Source organism: Asterias rubens, chromosome 8 (assembly GCF_902459465.1).
Source record: "Asterias rubens chromosome 8, eAstRub1.3, whole genome shotgun sequence".
In the NCBI taxonomy this organism is placed as follows: Eukaryota; Metazoa; Echinodermata; class Asteroidea; order Forcipulatida; family Asteriidae; genus Asterias; species Asterias rubens.
In genome coordinates, this window is record NC_047069.1 from 8,085,699 (window position 1) to 8,105,782 (window position 20,084).

The 20,084-nt window shown below is 40.0% G+C and overlaps 2 protein-coding genes across 4 annotated transcripts in view; one reads left to right on the forward strand and one right to left on the reverse strand.

The window, feature by feature from the left end:
* Window positions 1-15,226, forward strand: part of LOC117293511 — a 67,731-nt gene extending 52,505 nt beyond the window's left edge. For all 3 annotated transcript variants that reach the window (XM_033775860.1, XM_033775859.1, XM_033775858.1), the window contains 3 exons: window positions 3,022-3,210; window positions 3,538-3,927; window positions 12,028-15,226. In XM_033775860.1, coding sequence (XP_033631751.1) covers window positions 3,022-3,210; window positions 3,538-3,927; window positions 12,028-14,012 — 2,564 coding nt within the window. In that variant the 3' untranslated portion in view covers window positions 14,013-15,226. The remainder of the gene's footprint in view (window positions 1-3,021; window positions 3,211-3,537; window positions 3,928-12,027) is intronic.
* A 3,940-nt stretch (window positions 15,227-19,166) lies between these two features.
* On the reverse strand, window positions 19,167-19,728 carry LOC117293558 (RNA polymerase-associated protein LEO1-like). Its single transcript, XM_033775917.1, has one exon. It carries the CDS (start codon window positions 19,726-19,728, stop codon window positions 19,273-19,275), a length of 456 nt encoding a protein of 151 aa, XP_033631808.1. The 3' UTR covers window positions 19,167-19,272.
* Between the last annotated feature and the right edge of the window lie 356 nt (window positions 19,729-20,084).

Sequence of the window (20,084 nt, forward strand, 5' to 3'; positions counted from 1 at the left end):
GAAATACATTGCATTTTTTAAGAGGAGTAAAATACGGAAGCGTATTTCCGCCACATGAATATTTGTTCCCCCCCCCCTTTTTATCGTGTACGTACACGATGTACACGATAACTTATTATGTACGCACACGATAAATTATCAGGTTCGTACACGATACATTATCATGTTCGTTCACGATAAATTATCATGTACGTACACGATAACTTATCATGTACGTACACAACAACTTATCATGTATGTACACAATAACTTCTCATTTACGTACACGATAAATCCAAAATTATCGTGTACATACACTATAATTTTTGGGACTTATCGTGTACGCACATGATAAGTTATCGCGTTTTGACTTATCATGCATATTTTTCACAATTCCTTTTTTCTACTTGTCGATATTTTATTTTGGAGACATTAACACGAGTAATGTCTCCAAAATATATTAATTAAATGTGTTTAATTAAAGTTATGTGCGTATTATGCACGAACAAGAAATGCAATATTGAGTGCTCCAGTATGTTTTTATTATAGTTGTCTAATATGACATTTTTTAATAAACCATTCTATATATAAAAGACCATGTGCGTACTGTAGTGCACCAAACGTTCAAGACATTGTTTGACTGCCCCTTTAAACTATGCTAGATGCCTCGGACTGGGCACCACTATGTCAGAAAATGTTAGGGAGGTTCAAAACTTTACAAAATAATTAACTATAACCCAGTTATGGGGGAATCCGGTTTAATTTAATTAAGTTTGTTTAAATAACTTTATGGGCATAATAACAGCGCACTTACAATTATTTCAATATTGACTGCCCCTCTAAGTTATGTTTTACGCCTTGGACTAAACGGAAGTAAGCCTCAATCTTTTCCTCCACATCACATTTTAGCAAACGCCTAATTACTGACCGAGAACACTAATTAATTGATTGAGCATTGCGCAGCTAGAAATATGTTACCTGAAAACGGAGTATGAAACTTATCGTGTAACATACACAATAAGTCTGGATTTTTCGTGTGCGTACACGATAAGTTATCGTGTACGTACACGATAAGTTAGGATTTATCGTGTATGTGCATGATAAGTTAAGAGAGGGAATAAAATTATTCATGTGGCGGCAATACGCTTCCGTAGTAATTTTTTACACCCTCCCCCCCCCCCTTTCACCTTGTGGGGGTGGTGGTGGGCCAATTTCAATAAGCGCAGACTCCTCCCTTGGGCCTTTACCAACTATTGTTCCTACACGTGTTGAAAGTCGACAAGGCATTTTTTTCTAATTTCTCGTCACTCATTCATAACAACCGACCGGTAAACTATTATAGCCCTTGGTTTCACACTCCGGCTGTGGGCTGTTTATTTTCCTAACCTTCAGAAGTGACGTTTTGTTAATTCAACCAAGCTAATTATATCATTTTAATAGCTTTACAGCGCGTTCAGGTAGCCACTAACCGCTAGAATCAATGTATCATTGGATGCCCTTTTGCTTGGGGGAAGGGTGAAAAAAGTAACTTGCTGTTGGACAACATTATTTAGGCTGAGTTAAGGATGATTATTTGGTAAATATTTATCTAAACCCCGTAGGTACATTGGAAATGTAATTACCCAGGGATTGTGATATATCAAAGGGTTTGAAATGGATAGGGAATGAATGTATGTAGCCCTAAGTTGTGAGTGTTTGTCCACGGTCGAAAGGGCCATATGAACTGTAACATTTTGCTACGTTCATCTGTGGTTTCAATTGGTTTTATAAGGCTTGTGAAATTGGGAAATCAAAATGGGATATGGAGGTTAAAGAATGACAAGCAATTGGCAAATTACAAACTTTATTTATTGCACAATAAAAGTTAATTGCATGCAATTTTCCGCAGCTAAAATTCCACGTTCTCAAAAATTTAATTTTAGAAAATATAAATAGCTATTGCAAACTGCTTAGCAATCAAAAGGACCTGTGGCGCAAATGTAAACAATCTGGCCTGACGTTTCGACCCTAGCAGAGTCTTTCTCATTTAGCCTTTGAGAAAGACGGAACGAAACGTCGGACCATTAATTTTCCATTATGGGTTATGTTTTTAAAGGATTTTGTTTTAACAACAGTAAGTAGTCAATGTATGAGCAAAATACTACACAGTACTATAATGAATGTTCTGGCACTCCGTTCATTTAGAAAATGAAATATATACACGCGAGAGAGTTAAGAAGTATCCTATAATTCTTTTGGGACAAAATCGGAGGGGAAGTGTAGGCATACGAGTCGGCATGACTCACCAATAAACCGGGGAAAAAAGGAAAGATTGTAAGCCAACGAGAAAGGTGGCCCGGGCCCCGAAGGGCTTTCAGGAAGTAGAAACAATATCCATCGGAGTTTGGGGGATGATAAATTAGCTTTATGAATCGTTGCTTGCCGTGGGGATTTTGCGAGGACGCGGTATTGGTTTGGACTTTTTTTCTACCGTTTGTTCAGCGTGTTACACGGCGGGGCTAGCTCTGGCTACACGGCAGGTGAGGTTGGTTTGACGGCTAGGATGGGACTTACAACCCCCCCCCCCCCCCCCCCGTTCCCGTGCCATGCCTCGAGACAGTAATGCTAGTTGAGCTATTATGATTTGTAATGGTAACATTAGCCTCGCACTATTGCCGTGTTTTCGTGTGTTTGATTTCTTATCAAAGAGCGAACTAGGTGTTTTTAGTCGAATGTTGCTGCCTACAAATCGCAACACTGTACAACATTGCTCGATGACAATTAGGCGTGCATGTTAAAACTAAAACATTGAATTTACATGAACGTAATTAGATATGGATTTTTGTTGATATGAAGTGTTTTAATTGGACGAATCCACCTGTTGTGTTATTAAATTACAAACCCCCACTTGTATTAGGGCAGACCTTAGGCAATGCAAAAACAAAACGGCCTCCCGTCTCATTTTACTGCATCGTTTGAAATTAAAAACCGATCGATGCATTTACTTCATACAAATCTCTCGTTTTTAAAAGTTGATTTTTTCCCCCACCTTTCTGCTGATAGGTCCCCCTGTGGATGGATCGTGGAGTGATTGGTCAGATTGGGGCACGTGTACTGTGAGCTGCGGACAGGGCCAACGGAACCGTTACCGACTGTGCAATAATCCACCTGCTGCCAATGGTGGCGCCCTTTGTGTTGGTCAGACAGTCGGCTCGCTGCCGTGCAACAATGGCATGTGTCCAGTGCCAAGAGGTAGGATTGATTATGAGGCCAACATTCAGAGTCCCCAACCCTGAGTGAATATCCAACAACTTCTCTAAAATCACAGCACCAAGTTTGCCTGATTTTGAATCTTATTAGTAGGCTCTTTGTAAAAAAAACATCATGTTGGACACGGGGCCACGAAACTACAGTCGTATCACATAGTCCAAGAGTTCTGCAGACCACGACAAATTCCAGGTCCTTCAATACGAAGTGAGACAAATTATACAGAATTGTGTATGTTTACATTAATCTGACAATCATTAGTCATGATTGATTTCTAACAAGATACAATTTATATCTCTGCCCATTATACAGACCCAATAGTGATGGTGACAGAACCTTACGTTCCTCCTAACTGCACCTGTGGATGTACCCTCCGGAACAGACCCAGTGGGTTCATAGCCTCCTCCCCCGATGTCTGCCACCCAACCACCCAGACCCTAGTGGGTACCTGGCTTGTCTGGATGCCAGACTACAAGAGGGTTCGCCTGGAGTTCGAGCTCTTCAACCTACATCTCCAACAAGAGTGGATGAGAATCAGGGACGGCGGGGACGCGACGGCCAAGGTACTGGCCTACCATACGGGGAGTAGACTACCGGGACCTGTCCTGTCGACCGGGAACAAGTTGTACATCGAGTACAAGGTGTACAGCCGGAGCGGTGAAGAGCCGACACGGGGGTTCAGGGCCCGCTACAGCAGCATTGGTAAGGATATAACAATTGTGCAAATACAAGACTGACGTGGAAGGTCGTGGGTTCAAGTCCGACCTGTTTGGTTTTATCCCAACAGGTTTCGGAAAGCACAAACACACTGTGCTTATTTTACATTACATCGTTGGGGGCAAAGCCAGAAAAGCTTTCATCAGCTTTCACCAGACTAGTATGCCTGTAATTTATTTTCCACAGAACTCGGGGAAGTACAGAGCATACAGTGCTAACACACATCGTTGTATATGGGTAAAACCAAAAGTAATATACTGCAAACTTATTATTCAGAAGAGGAAAGCACAGGAAATAGATTTTAAATAGACAAAAATTGAAAAGTGGCCCATGAGGAATGTTGTACAATTGGCTGTTCGAGTCTTCGAACGACCATATTAATGCTTATGTTGTTTTATGTTCAAAGCAAGAACTACTCATGTTCTCCAAACCTACAAATGGTACAATTTTTAATTTTTTATTCGAAATATACCACCAGACAATATATAGCTACTATCAAATAAAGAGCAAAACACCTGTTTCAGAAATCGTCCTTCTATCGACTATACGTAATAAAACATCGACTGGAATGGACTCGATAAATTATCGAGCCAGTGTCTTCCCCGTATAGCAATCTCAATTTTTACCCGATTCTGCACCCGGCCAATTATGCCCCGCAGCCAGGGAAGAAAGTCGCTGTGTTTCAGTGCGAAGTGCGAAGAAAAATATCAAATCAGTTCACCGCATTATCAACTTACAACCACCTCCCCGGGAGCTTCTAACGGCCTGGAACGATGGTATAATTGGGATTCAGAGCTGGGAAAATTGAAGGATGGGAGAGAGAAGGGAGATCTTCTTTCTTAATTTGGGATACTCGATTGTCTCCTTTGGGGAGGTTTTTCTAAAGTCAAAGAAAGTGCTGATAACTCGTTGGTTTCAACAACTTGTGGTTTATTTCCGATGTGTCAAGGACAACTATAAACAAGCGAATTCTTCCTATAGTTTAATCTGATTTTTGTAAAATTGTGATTTAAAGGCGGTGGACACTATTGGTAATTACTCAAAATAATTATTAGCATAAAACCTTTCTTGGTGACGAGTAATGGGGAGAGGTTGATGGAATAAAACATTGTGAGAAACGGCTCCCCCTGAAGTGCCGTAGTTTTCGAGAAAGAAGTAATTTTCCATGAATTTGATTTCGAGACCTCAGATTTAGAACTTGAGGTCTCGAAATCAACCATCTAAACGTACACAACTTCGTGTGGCAAGGGTGTTTTCTTCTTTCATTATTATCTCGCAAGTTTGAGCTAAAATTTTCACCGGTTTGTTATTTTATGCATATGATGAGATACACCAACTGTGAAGGCTTGTCTTTGACAATTACCACTAGTGTCCACTGCCTTTAAATAGTCCGAAAGTTCTGTGATAACAACCAATGCCATTTTTATATGGATGAATTTGAGAGTTAAGACTAGTCTTACCTCTTATAAGACGAGTTACTCGTCCAAACTTAGATCTAGCCTTTAGTTGTTTAGCCTAGGACTATGTCCTAAGTTAGGACTAGTCCCAAGCTCTTTGGGAACTCGATCTCATTTAGGACGAGTTACTCGTCCAAACTTAGGTCCAGCCTTTAGTTTTGTATCCTAGGACTAGTCCTAAGTTAGGACTAGTCCCAAGCTCTTTAGGAACTCGATCTCATTTAGGACGAGTTACTCGTCCAAACTTAGGTCCAGCCTTTAGTTTTGTATCCTAGGACTAGTCCTAAGTTAGGACTAGTCCTAAGTTAGGACTAGTCCTAAGTTAGGACTAGTCCTAAGTTCTTTGGAACTCGACCTCATTTAGGACGAGTTACTCGTCCAAACTTAAGTCCAGCCTTTAGTTTTGTATCCTAGGACTAGTCCTAAGTTAGGACTAGTCCAAAGTTCTTTGGAACTCGACCTCATTTAGGACGAGTTACTCGTCCAAACTTAGGTCCAGCCTTTAGTTTTGTATCCTAGTTCTTTGGAAATCGACCGCAGGGGTAGGTCAGGCTTTGGACTCAATAAAATGTGTCCTACTTTTTTCAAGGGGCAAATATCATGCCTGAATAGAACAAACGGGTTTCAAAACTGACCATGCAGTGCCATCCACAGTGTTTACAACTGAATAACCTTGAATGGTCATCTTGTTCAAATAATGTTCAATGTAAATATTTCATGATGAATACATCAATTAAGGTACAAGTGAAACGAAACTGAAAAAAGTACCGATATGTATAGATTGACGAAATGTTCATGGAAAAATGTCCGTAATAGATTCAATCTTGCAGGTTCTGTATCAATGGACTACCAGATTGAAACATTTTTGTTTCTCCGTATAATATTCCTTGATTCGTTAGAATCAGGTAGTTGCTGTTTGTTAACTTCGACGCCGTGAAATTTTACAGTAACATAACACCGAATACATAATGCTGAGAAATGACATACATTTGATTTGTATGGTAGCAGTGTAACCTTAGATAGCGTTATGCATTCTTTGGATTTCCCATGATGATATTGCCACAATCTAGTTCAGGACTTGTGTAACCCAAGAAAATGACTTATTGCTCCGGTTATCAAGTCAGTGGGTTTTAGACGTTTGTATTAATACTATGGCAACAACGACAACCAGTAGCGGGTAACATCGGGCTCAACTGACCGTAGGTGACTTGTGGGTTGACCCCCCCCCCCTGAAACGAAATTTTTGAATTATGAGATCATAAGTGTGGAATTTATATGATATTTCAGGATAAACTCTGGCATTTGTTGTGTAAAGCCCTCATTTTGCTTTCATGAGTCGGAGGGGTTTAGCGAGCACCGCACGGTACACGAGATCAGTGGCAAGATGGATGGTATGTTGATATCAAAAGTTTATAATTGACCTCGAATTCAGACTGTTTGTTTATCTGAAATCGAGCTTTCTGTGTCAAGTGTTACTTGAACCTAAAAACAAACCTATATATTATTTTATGGTGCGTGAAATCTCAAAGGCGGTTCCATTGTATTGAGAAGTGAGTTCGCTGATTTTGCTAATTTGTCTTGTATGCCTGTCTCACTAAATGTCTATATCAAGCAAAGACAGCCACTACACTGTGTCCTACTCTCTAAATGCAAAAGAGTGAGACAATAAAAACTCTTTGAAGAGCCATATTAGGGACAACTCTTTTTCGAGTGGTCTTCCACTCGTTTAGATTAAAGTTTGCATATTTTTGAGTGATTTTTCACTCTGTCCTGGAGTGAAACCCCTCTTAAAGATTGAAATAACCACCACTCTTTTTAAAGAGACATATGAGGGACAGCTCGAAATGTAAAGAGTGTGTTTCACTCTTTTACATTTAGAGAGTAGTCAGTTTGCATTTAAACGGAATGCCGTTTAACTTGTGTAGGAGGATATTTTGATGCATTGTGGTGACTTGTGTTTTCATTCGTGGCTTACGTCTTTAATTTAGTCAACCACAGCAAATGGCATTACGAAAGCACAACTCAGAACTGCCATAAAAAAAATTCAATTTGGCAATGCGACTCATGCTGAGATCTCTTGGGATGACATTAGATCAAATGTCGATTTGCTTCTTAAATGTTTGCCTGCTTCATTGGCACTGTATCTTTAAAGGCTGTGGAGAATAATGGTAGTTGTCAAAGACCAGTCTTCACACTTGATGTATCTCAACATATGCATAAAATAACAAACCTCAAATTTGAGCTCAATCGGTCATCGAAGTTGCGAGATATTAATGAAAGAAAAGAAAAAATTGTCACACGAAGTTGTGTGTATCAGATGCTTGATTTCGAGACCTCAAATTCTAAATCTTAGGTCTCGAAATCGAATTCGTGGCAAATTACTTCTTTCTCGAAAACTACTCCACTTCAGATGGAGCCATTTCACACAATGTTTTATACTATCAACCTCTCCCCATTACTCATTACCAAGTAAGGTTTTATGCTAATAATTATTTTGAGTAATTACCAATAGTGTCCACTGCCTTTAAAGTGATATGTCAGCAAATTTTGAGGGCCAAATTAAACTCTGACACTGAGAAATGAGTTAAGCAGTTAAAGGTATTAAACAGGATTCTTGGTAATAGAGTTGACAAATAAGTCGCAGCCTACTCTGGTATAGAGTGTTCACGTGTTGTTTGATTTAACGCCATGAAACAACACAACTGTGAACAAGGGTGAGCTCAAACGGTTGTGTGAGTAAGGAGAAAATAGTTTTAAAAAAAATATCTTTTTTTCAGGTTTTCAAATACAGTTTTCTTGAATATGACTGCATTTCACAGAAACAAAGTGGTTGTAATGTGAACTTCATAATCAGAAGCTTCAGACTAGTCAAACAATGACCTTCTCTATATCCGGACGCAGGTCAAGTCCTTGTCCTAACTTAGGACTAGAACTAGGACTCTATAGGAGTTATTAAAAACTAAAGACTAGTCCTATAGTTAGAACATGTAATTCGTCCAAACTCGAGATAAGACTAGTCTTATTATAACTCTTTGTGATATCCTCCCCTGGGGTCGATTTTAAATATGATAGTCCTAATTTAGGACTAGTCCTATGACTGTTCTGATGTTATTAAACAACTTTTAGGCTAGTCCTAAGGTACTCGTCCTAGATAGGACTAGTCTTAATTCTTTGTGATATCCATCAAGATCATATATAACCTTTAATGTTACTTGTCGAATTCTTGTTTTACGAAGCGTCAGGACTGAATACTTTGAGTGATTTTTGTCACGTGCCGTCAGTGAGTGCTGAATCGTGCGTTTGAAAACTAATGGTTTATGTGGGAGTTATTTGACAACTGTGACACTACAAAATGCCGGGGAACATCTCGCTGTGCTTATAAACCCAGAACATAGTAATGTAATTTGTAGGGAATTGAAGTGGATGGAATATGACAACTAGAGGATATGCCCTTCCGGAAAGATAAATGTGCGGTACCGTAAGAGCATATCCGAAGATAAAGAGTCATTTGTCAGTATTTATGTGGATGTTTGTTTCAGGAGAATCTACTCTGTGTGTCACAATCGATTGTCAGGGTGACTTTATTACGGAAACAAAATGGATATAAATCACTTTGGTTTTATTTGGAGCAGATCTAATGGAGGGTGTTAGCACTTTTCGAGTTTATCAGGATTTGACTATTCGACTTCAGGATGTTGCTGGACAGAATAAAAAGTGGTTATTACTAACGGGGTATAAGAAATTGCAGTTAATATTAAGTGGAATGTTGTGGAAGTTCATGCTGAGTGTACAATATTGTATTGTCGTCTTTCCTTTTTGTCTGATGGTGGAAAATTGAATTTCTGTTTTTAAAAAAGAGTAAAAAAAAAAAATTATTGGTAAAACACAAGATATCTCACTAATCTTTCAGATTCTCAACTTCAACATACAATACGAAACTACATAATGGTTGGTACAAGCTCCATGGGTCAATATAGATAATGAAATCACGAGAAATTCAGATGGAAATATTTCTCTTGAGGATATTTTTAAACAATCAGTGAGGTTTCAGATTGAAACTTAAGTAGATTTTATATACGAACTAAAATTGACTAAATTTCTCTTTAAAAGTTTTGTTTCACACGTACAATCAGCATTGATATTCGCTGATATATACGTTCTTGTTTTCAACATCGACAACTTAGAAAGGCCGAGTTCGGAATAATATTTACACAGAGATTGACCCTAGCCTCGCAAGAAACGACCTGCTTGGGTCAAAGGGTAGCTTGGGTCAAAGGTTGTCAATGGATACTTTAACGTAGACAAAACCCTCTGAAGAAAGATGGTTATTATAGCTAGGCCTAAAACAGACCGTCGCTGTAAAACAGTGCCAGATGGTTTATGTTAAGAGCTGACAACTGACGCTGCGTTTTCAGAACAGTTTTCAGCAGCATTTTTTGCTGCTCTTTATAGCCGCCATTTTGATGCTTCAAACTTTCGGACGTAAGCCACTGCCAAATCCATGTTGATGAATATACATCAAAAGTTATATAGACTGTAAATGACTGACTAATATGTACTACATATTTCCAGATGCATTATTCTAAATTACTTTTGCAGTTGACGCTCCCTATCATTTAATTGCACCACCATGGGTCGATTTCACAAAGATAGTCCTAACGTAGGACTATGTCCAGCTATGACGAGTAACACCTCAACTTGGATAAGACTAGTCTTAACTCTGTGTTGAATCCATATAATAAGACTTTAAAAATTGTTGAAACAAGACAGGTTACATTATCACATAGTATCAAAGATCTGATTGATAGGAACAAGACGAAAATGTACAGATATTCTTCACTGCTCCAAACGGTCTGCATTAGGGTGCCTAGAGTAGATTGATAATGATATAAGGTTGTCTAAAACATGAGTACATTAACCATACTTGTTGGAAGTGTGTTAGTCCCCAAAGGACAACTTCACACTGTAAACAAACGTGTAAATTATGACTGCACTGTTTCAATTTTTAAGATTTGCCATACCACCGCGCCTTAGAAGGCGGACGTGACCACAGCGAAGTACCGCACAGTGAGTTTCATTTCAAATCCGGACATTTTGTATCTGTGTCTGACCAAAAGTACATCGAGAGCTTTAATTTCCAAATTGGAGGCTCGGAAGAAATTGGACTGGTGCCTTTATGTCTTACTTTGCATTGCATTAGAATGATCGGTGGATCCAGACAGATTAAACATTGATTCTAGTCGTAGTTATTTTACCAAACAATTCAGCCATCATTGGTACACAAAAGATTCATAGTTTACTAGTCATTAGGATTGTGTATCTATCGAAATGAGGCAATATTGCCTCATTTCCAATGTCTCAAAGTGAATGAGTAGTACTTTTTGCAGGTTTTTCTTTTTCTTGAAATAACTGGTCACAAAGTAATGATAGTAACGAACTTTCAATACTACAGTAATTACCCAATCTGGTCGACATAACAGGGCATCAAATATTGTTTACGAACCCCCCAAAAATGTATTTATTCATATTATTTATTCATAACAGGTGTGTTCGTTGAATGGCGCTAAGCTCGTGGATTAGTCCCATACATCTTTATGACTGTTGTCTGTAAAACCTAGACGATGTCATAAATATGTTTTTTTTCCCCCGTCTATTTAACTGCAGCAGTGGTTTTGATATTTTGACCCCTACCTTTTCCAACCAATGATTGTGGCTACTGAATTCTGGGTGTAGTTTCTTTGTCGGTTAGTGGTGTTTATAGTGAGAGGCTGGTGTTTATGGGTGTATAAACAAACACAAATCCAGGAAAATAAACCGCATTGCGTGATCTGGTAACTTTCATTGGTTAAAAATGTCATATGTAGAACTCTTTTTTGGTGTATTATGCCTACGTTAAAATATTCGTTTTTCTCACTAGGATAGATGTAGAGGATAAACTTGCATCTGGGATTGTGTTTTACCGTAACATCACCGCATGCTCGGTAGGGATTCGAACCCAAAACCTTTGCCATTCTTAAGGCAGTATGGATTATTCTAGAAACAGTATCGGTTGTCATAGAGACAGTATCGATTATCCCAGTATTGATTCCGCCGGTATCGACTCTCCCAGTCACGACTATTCCCGTATCGATTATTTCAGTATCGATTCTTCAAGTATCGATTCTTCCAGTATCGACTCTTCCAGTTACGATTCTTCCAGTATCGACTCTTCCAGTATCGATTCTTTCAGTTTAGATTCTTCTAGTATCGATTCTTCTAATATCGACTCTTCCAGTATCGATTATTCAAGTCTCGATTATTCTAGTATCGATTCTTTCAGTTCTCATATTCCAGTATCGATTCTGCCAGTGTCGACTATTCCAGTATCGATTTTTTGTTCTTCAGATAGTTTAATCTTTCAGAGACAGTATTTGATTATTCTAGAGACATTATCAATTATTTTATAGACAATATTGAATATTCTATATCCAATATTGATGGTTCTGTTTTGAGGTTCGGTATTGGTGATGGTTCGGTAATGCTGATGGTGGAATGATACTTTTTTTCAAAGTGATTTCACAAATGTATTCAAGCTGTGATTTAGTGTCAGACATTTTGGTAATATTCTTTTTTGATCTTTTTCTTGCAGATGGCATTATTCCTCCCCCGACTACGCCGGTGGTGGCAGGCTCCATCGGCGATGAGGCAGGGACCGGTTTCAGTCTGGGCACCATCAACAACACCGTCATGCTGGTCGGCATCTTCCTGTGTGCTGGCATCATCCTCATCTCTATCGTCTTTACCATCTTGACTGGATGCAAGAAGAGCAAGACACCAAACCAGATCGAGATGCGCCCCACGTCAGGGCCCGGTTCCTCCATCGTCTCAGCTAGCGGGACTCGCCCTTGGGGTCCGCCGGGACATAGCTGCTCCTCCCAGTCAGAAATGTCGCATCAGTCAGCCAAGAGAGGGCGCCCTGATGGTCATCTGGGAGACCGTAGCCAGCTGTACATGGTTCAGAACGACGGGCTCGCATATTTACCAGAGTCTAATGTGAGTTTGTCATCGCCGTATCACACCCACAGCAGTGATACCATAGGAATGAGGAGACCCCCTAAGATACCAGAGGATAAGTTACCCAGTCCGTATCACCCACACCGGACGGACTTCATGCAGATGGAGAGACTACGCAAAGTCGGTCTGCCTTACCACATAGGTACGGGTAGCTCCCAAAGCGAGCTGAGTCGCCACAGTGCGCGAACTGATAAGAACACCACCACCCTGGCCTCCAAGACGCCCCAGCAGTTTGTCATGCGCGGGTACAGTGCGGCTGGAAGCCACTCCAGCTTTGAGAGTGGCATGAATGGTAACCATCGTAAGCATGGTTCCCTGCCGCGGAGTGAGCGCAGTGACCACCGTCATAGCGACCATCGTCACAGCGACCATCGTCATAGCGACCATCGTCATAGCGATCATCGACAAAGTGACCATCGCCACAGCGACCATCGCAGTGATCATCACCACAGTGATCATCGAAGCAGTGACCAAGGACATGATAGTAGTCTACCCTGCGTGAACAGGGAGGGTCAGTTGACTCCCCTGGGTATGGCACTCTCCAGAAATGTCCCCCCAAATCAGAACGAGTTTAGAACTCCTGAAGGGTTGCCTCATATACCCGAAGGAATGACACCTCAGAACCACGTGAGCCATTGGCCTCAGACTCCAAATGAGTGTAAAACAGTAGCAGAGGTGAATAGAGGCACCCCTGGGAAGTGGAAGAAACAACCGGAGAATGCTATTCACCCAGTGGAGGTCCCGCAGCCTCTTGTCAATGGAGATTCACCGACTGGTCGACGACCACGGAAGTTACCTTTGACCCCGAAACAAGCCTTTTTCGAAGACACGGAGAGTCTTGGGGTTGTTACTCCAATGACTGACGTTTCATCCAAGGACAATATGCAACTAAGAAGCCCCAGGTCAACTCTAAGTCCCAGAAAGAACGAAGTTATAAATATCAGCAACAGAGTGGGGTCGCCTCCGGCAGCGTTATACCAGAATGAATATACACCGGGACATACGAAGCGGAGCATTCCAACAAACGGTGGCCGTTCAAAACGGAAAAAGCAACCACCGAATTCCGGCAACTCCCGCAAGACTCGGAAGTCTGACGAAGACGGCAAATCGGCCGCTAAACTTGCCCTCTATAGCACGGCAGAGTCCGACGATGCCAGTGCTACTAATTTACTAAGCGAGCCCAACTCGCCCGTACGTATACCAATACTGGACAAGAAGCAGAACACAGACAGGCTCAAGTCTGTTTTCATAAGTGACGAAAGTTTAGCCAAGACTTTCTCGGGAGGAGAGAGTTCTCGTTCTGGTATGACTCCTCGGTCTACTCGGCGGCTCCCAAACACCCCTCCCTCGGGCTTCTCCCCTACCTCGAACAAACTCAAGAGTGTTCTTGTGTATAGTGATTTCTCGATCGACCAGGACGAACCGGAGTACGACGACTTTATCCCCAACCTCCCGGGAACCTTCTTCGAGAATCAGACTCCATTGCCGACAGGGCTAAGCCCGGCTCGAAGGAAGAATCTCCCGCTCAAGAAATACCCACACACAGCCTCGGAAGTCTGATGTTTGCTAAATATTGTAGTTTTTATCTGTGCATATATAGAGTTTAGAAAAAGCTGTACAGTCATACAAAATTATATCTAAAAACATTTAGAAAAGAAACAATGCTGTACGCTGCGTACGTAGTTATAGTAGCTGGCGATATTTCTATGGTGCTTTAGTGTAGATTGGTTAATAACGGTACTTTGTACCAATCAACTGCATCAAAGTCATGTGAACTAAAAATGTGAGGCAAAATGTCAACAAGTCTGGTGCTTTCTAAGTTAGTACTTCAAAAGTTGATTATGAGCACTGGTTACCTGACAAACATGGATGCGATACTTTGTGCACAAAACACGAAGTGAACAGTTTGTTGGTCTAAAAAGGTTTTCACCAAATCTTCTACTCATTGAATATATTAAAGTTAAACCTGCGACAGTAGGTTGGTGCATTTGACTGTTTATGCAGTTTTAGTACCATACAGTCAGGGAGTCAAACAAATATGACGTCACAGAAATCACAAGAATCACAGAAATCTAGTCACCACGTCAGAATCAAACTACACTCTGAAATCTTCCGGGTCATAATTGAACCGGATAAAATTATGTTTCCCGTGGGGTCTGACCAAAGTTCTGGATCATTATTTCCATTTTATACCCATCACTTTCCGGGTCAGGCTGGCCCCAAAACGGGTCAGCCACACGGGTCAATCTGGGTCAAGTGTAAGTTTTTAGAGTAAAACATATGAAACGCAAATTGCGGTACTCTTTCGATAATAAGGTTTCAACTAAAACTTCTAGCAAACTACGTTTTTAAGTCACTCAATGGCACAAAGGTTTTCACAGGAGTTCTGAAATAACTGTCTACAAAGATAGTGAAATATAACTACAAGATTTTGGGGGAACTTAAGTATAGTTCAAGTATAAGAAAAGTGGTGTAAATATTAACATGAACTATCTGAAGTTTTGTTAAAAGTTAGATTAGATTATTTATGCTGTGCGTACCAGCTTCAAATAAACAAGTCGCAGTCTGTGAGTGAGGAATATTGTCGGTAACTGTATTGGATAACTGTATGTGTTGTGGGAAGCATTGGTGTGATTTCTTCATAGTCAAGACCAACGGTCTCTAAATCCCGGGTTTTAAAAGTGACAATGCAAAAATGGCCAGGTCCTAACTTTATAAAGCTGTTAAAGGCGCTGTACACGTTTGGTAATTGTCAAAGACCAGTGTTCTCACTTGGTGTAAAATTTGGCATCAATCGGTCGTCGAAGTTGTGATAAAACGATGAAAGAAAAAAACACCCTTGTTGGACGAATTTGTGTGCTCTCAGATAGGAATAAAAAACTTCTTTTATTATTTTAGTGAGAAATTACCTCTTTCTCAAAACCTAAGTTACTTTAGAGGGAGTCGTTTCCCACAATGTTTTATACCATCAACAGCTCTCCAATGCTCGTTACCAAGTCAGTTTTTAAGTTAATATTTGTTTTGGGTAATTTACAAACGTGTACCTTTCCTTTTAGCAGAAAATACTGCTAAGCAAAACAAAATAGTCGGGCACCAGCCACAACAATGCAAACTCAATGCAATTTGGACTGGTAACCTGATTCTTTTAGGCAGTACATTCTGTGTATTGGCGAGTTTTTGTACTTACAGGCTGTTTAAGCCTTTATGAAATAGGGCCCTGTATATGTTGACAAGGGGACACATGACAGTTAACACCAGGGTCACAAAGTTCAAAGGTGTTTCATATTATATTTGTCGAGAGAGTTGCTGCCGAACTCTTTTGGGAAAGGGTTGATTGCTATAAATCACAGTCATGTTGATTTTCTTTCGTTCACAACAATGTAACCAAACCGAGGCGGGGAGGAAATTAGTCTGGCCCTTGTTTGTATATTGAACATTTGCGTTGGTTTATTGGTATTGCCATATTGCATACACAGAGCATGGAGCTTGTGAAGACAATTCAGATCGCATCCAATTTACCCCTCTCAAAAAGATACGGTTTGACCATGGAGGAAGAAATAAACTTAACGTTAGGTTTCTAACTGCGGCACCCCCAGTCTCCTCTGGACCAAACACAGCAAATGGAAACACGGTACGCCTTTTCGAAAACGCTCATTGTTTTCAGTGACGTTGTTTTCTAGCGCTTTATTATAGCGCCCTCTTCTGCGTGTGTGTTTTAAAAACAATTTGTATTGTTTACAAACGACACGTTTGGAGTTTAATGTTTAGTACATTTGACGAGGTACATGCAATGTCATAATGATTTATGACCACGGTGCCTTGCTTAAATTGCAAGTTAACTCAGTACTCTTTTTGTAAGTTTATCTCATTTTGTCATTGTTTACAATTCTTTTGATAAAGTTTAAACTAATCAACGCATAATGTGTACGTTTTTAAATCTATAGAATATTCATAGGGGAAAACCAACCCAAGTGGACTTTTAGATCATCAGAGTGCCTCCAATTTCCAACTAAATTGTTTTTTGGTGATTTGTTTTTAACTATTGGGGTTGTTATCACATTTTCTAAGGTTAAAACATTACAACAATTATTAGTATTTATTAGCAAAAATATTTGAATTGAGTGTCGGAAGGGTGCTTTGTTTCCTCAGATTGGACGATCTCAGTCACAGAAAGGGGGCGGTGACCAAACAAAACCCAAAGGCTAAGATACGGATATCGACAATGAGGGCGCTCGTCATGTTTTTCAGCCACGGGTTTTGTAATCCGCGATCGCCTTTAATGGATCCAAATCATGAAAACGAAAAAGGACGGGAAGAACCGAATAATGCAGAATGGTTTCTTATTAACTCATTCAAATATTCAATTTACATAATGAATGGTCATCTCAAGCCTTTTATCCTAAAATCTTCCCAGGAACAAAACAGTGCCTGGTTAAGTGACTTCCATTGTCGGTTCACGGTTTGTGACCCGATTTTTTTTCCCAGGATGTTTTGGTCCATGGTCTTTGCTTTACAATAATTTGTATTTCTTTCATGCTGTCATACTATTTTAATACACGTCCTTCCTCCACGGATTCTATCAAAATTGTCACTTGTTAAGCTGAGAAAAGTAGTTAGCCAATGTAAATAATGACAGCACTGGACAAATAGTAATTGTCATGTACCAGTATTCTCACTTAGTGTATCCCAACATTATGCATAAAAATAACAAATTTGAAAATTGGACTCGAAGTTGCTAGAGAATAATGACAGAAAACACCCTTTTATGATTTGAGGCGTTGCATGCATGGTGAGGTATCAATGGTTTGCGGTAACACAGTGTGTGTATCTATTTGCCAGGTAGAGTTTTCTTTATGCTGCACATAATTATTTGTGTGCTGTCACTTCAAATATTTTGAATGAAGAATTACTTCTTTCTCGAAAACTACGTTGCTGGAGAGGGAGCCGTTTCTCACAATGTTTTGTACGATCAACAGCTCTCCATTGCTCGAATTACGAAAAATAATGTATTTATTTTTCAAGGTAACAATATTGTTAGTAATATTACCATGTGTCCGGTCCAGTGCCTTTAAAGCAAACCATGGGAAGGATACACTGTCTTTTGTAAAACTACATTTTGGATGAGTGAGAACACATTGGATTTTTTTTACACAACGTACCCCATCTCCACTTTAACTTGTATTCCTATTCTGAGAAACTACTATTATCCACATTTTAAAGTGAAAGTTTTTAAAGAATGTAAATGACCGTTCAAAATAAATTCCATATTTATTAGGCCTATGACCTTTTATTTTTAGAAGATGTTTAATTATGGCAAAAGGATTTGCAATTTTGGTAAATCTTTTTTAACAAGACCCATACCTCTTTGACTTAAAACCAACAGTATGCCATTCATTGTGGATTTATTACGTATACCTTTGTGAAATAATGTTGCGAGGTTTCCAATGGTAATGTTGTTTTATACTTTAACCCGACGTTTACTCGTGAAAACAGTGACACTTGACCGAATCGGGATTCAATAAACGTAACACCATTGGAATTATACCGTGTATTTGTGGCAATCATTTAATTTGTCTAGCTGTTGTTTTATATGGTAAACTTTGAAGGTCACAATCCACTGATGACATTTTGTTTTGCCGCGGTAGCGTTCCCGCGGCCGCAAATTGCGATCGTTCCCGCAGCCACAGATTGCGATCGTTCCCGTACAATTCGTTTATACAAAAACGCATTTTTTGTAGGGTTGGGGGGGGGGGCAATAACGATTCTCCTCGGTAAGAGCGATAGAGGTTAAGGGTACTGACTTCAAAACGAGAACAAACACTCAACAATGCAAATGCAAAAGAAAACCCAGACACATTTCTTCTAAAAATGTATACTGTAATTATAATGTTCTACATCATTAGCAACATGATTCATACATTTTTAATTGAGATTAAACAAATTTGACTTAAAATCAACGGTTACCAAAATATATATTTTACCAGTTAGTGTATCGTGTCTTTTTCTTATAATATATAAGGGTTAATCGTTTGATAGTCTGAAGATTATGCCTATGGGGGATAGGCATATACATGTATTATATATTGTGGAACTTGAATGTTCTCGTTTGTGCATGGGGATTTATTTAAAGGCAGTGGACACTATTGGTAATTGCTCAAAATAATTATTAGCATAAAACCTTTCTTGGTGACGAGTAATGGGGCGAGGTGGATGGTATACAACATTGTGAGAAACGGCTCCCTCTGAAGTGCCATAGTTTTCGAGAAAGAAGTGATTTTCCACGAATTAGATTTCGAGACCTCAAATTTAGAACTTGAGGTCTCGAAATCAACCATCTAAACGCACACAACTTCGTATGACAAGGGTGTTTCTCCTTTCGTTATTATCTCGCACCTTTGATGACCGATTGAGCTCAAATTTTCACCGGTTTGGTATTTTATGCATATGTTGAGATACACCAAGTGACAAGACTGGTCTTTGACAATTACCAATAGTGTCCAGTGCCTCTAAGCATCAATGGGGTGGGGTTCACCGGGGCGGGTGCTTCGGTTTCTCCAGTATTGTCTACGGTCTACTGAGCCAAATTTGTATGCAGAAAATACTGCTAGACATATTTCTTTGCTCTAAGCACAAAATGAGCGGGGCACAAGCCACAGCAATGCAAAATTTATGTAATTTTGGCTGGTGACAAGTTTGTGCTAAGCAATAATATTCTGTGCTTAACAAGTTTATATGCTTACAGGCTTTATGATATTGGACCATGGTGGTGTACGGCCTATAACTGGTGGTATATATTGTTGGTGTTCTGCCTACTGGCTGTCTACTGTGTACGGCCATCATCGGGTCCACGGCTCATGCCGTCCCCGGGTCCCTGGGTGGGTCTTGGGCGGTCATCGTCGCCTTCACTGGGCCTTGGGAGGTCCCCATCGTCATCACTGGGCCTTGGGAGGTCACCATCGTCTTCACTGGGCATTGGGCGGTCCTCATCATCATCACTGGGCCTTGGGCGGTCCTCATCGTCATCACTGGGTCTTGGTCGATCCTCATCGTCATCACTGGGTCTTGGGCGATCCTCATCGTCATCACTGGGCCTTGGGCGGTCCTCCTCGTCGTCGTCATCGACATGACTGGGTCTTGGACGCCAGTCATCATCGTCACCGGGTCTTGGACGGTCCTCGTCATCTCCTGGATAGGGTCCTTCATTTGGACAAGACAAAGCAATTCCGACGAGGCAGCAGAGGCCAAGCACCAAAAGTGTCTTCTTTGAAAGTCCCATTGTTTTCACTGCAATCGAAATTAAAAATTACAACATATCAATGATAACAAATTCCTTTAAGGTTTAATTAAAAGCAAGGCTGCCACTGAAAATTGATCGTATCCCATTATAAAGACGTAGAAAAACCTATATTGTTTTGCATGCCGTAGTTGTCATTTAAAAAGGTTTGTTAAAATATTGTTAAAAATTATGCGAAGATAAACATAATTATAAATGCTTCTTATTAACAGGTACTTTTGTTTTAATGAAAGTTCGCCCAAACAAGGCTTAAAGCCACTCTTTTTGTATATTGGGCTACAAAAAAGAACAGTTATTTAATGTTAAAAGAACTCAGGGGAGCAGAAGGTGGGAATTGA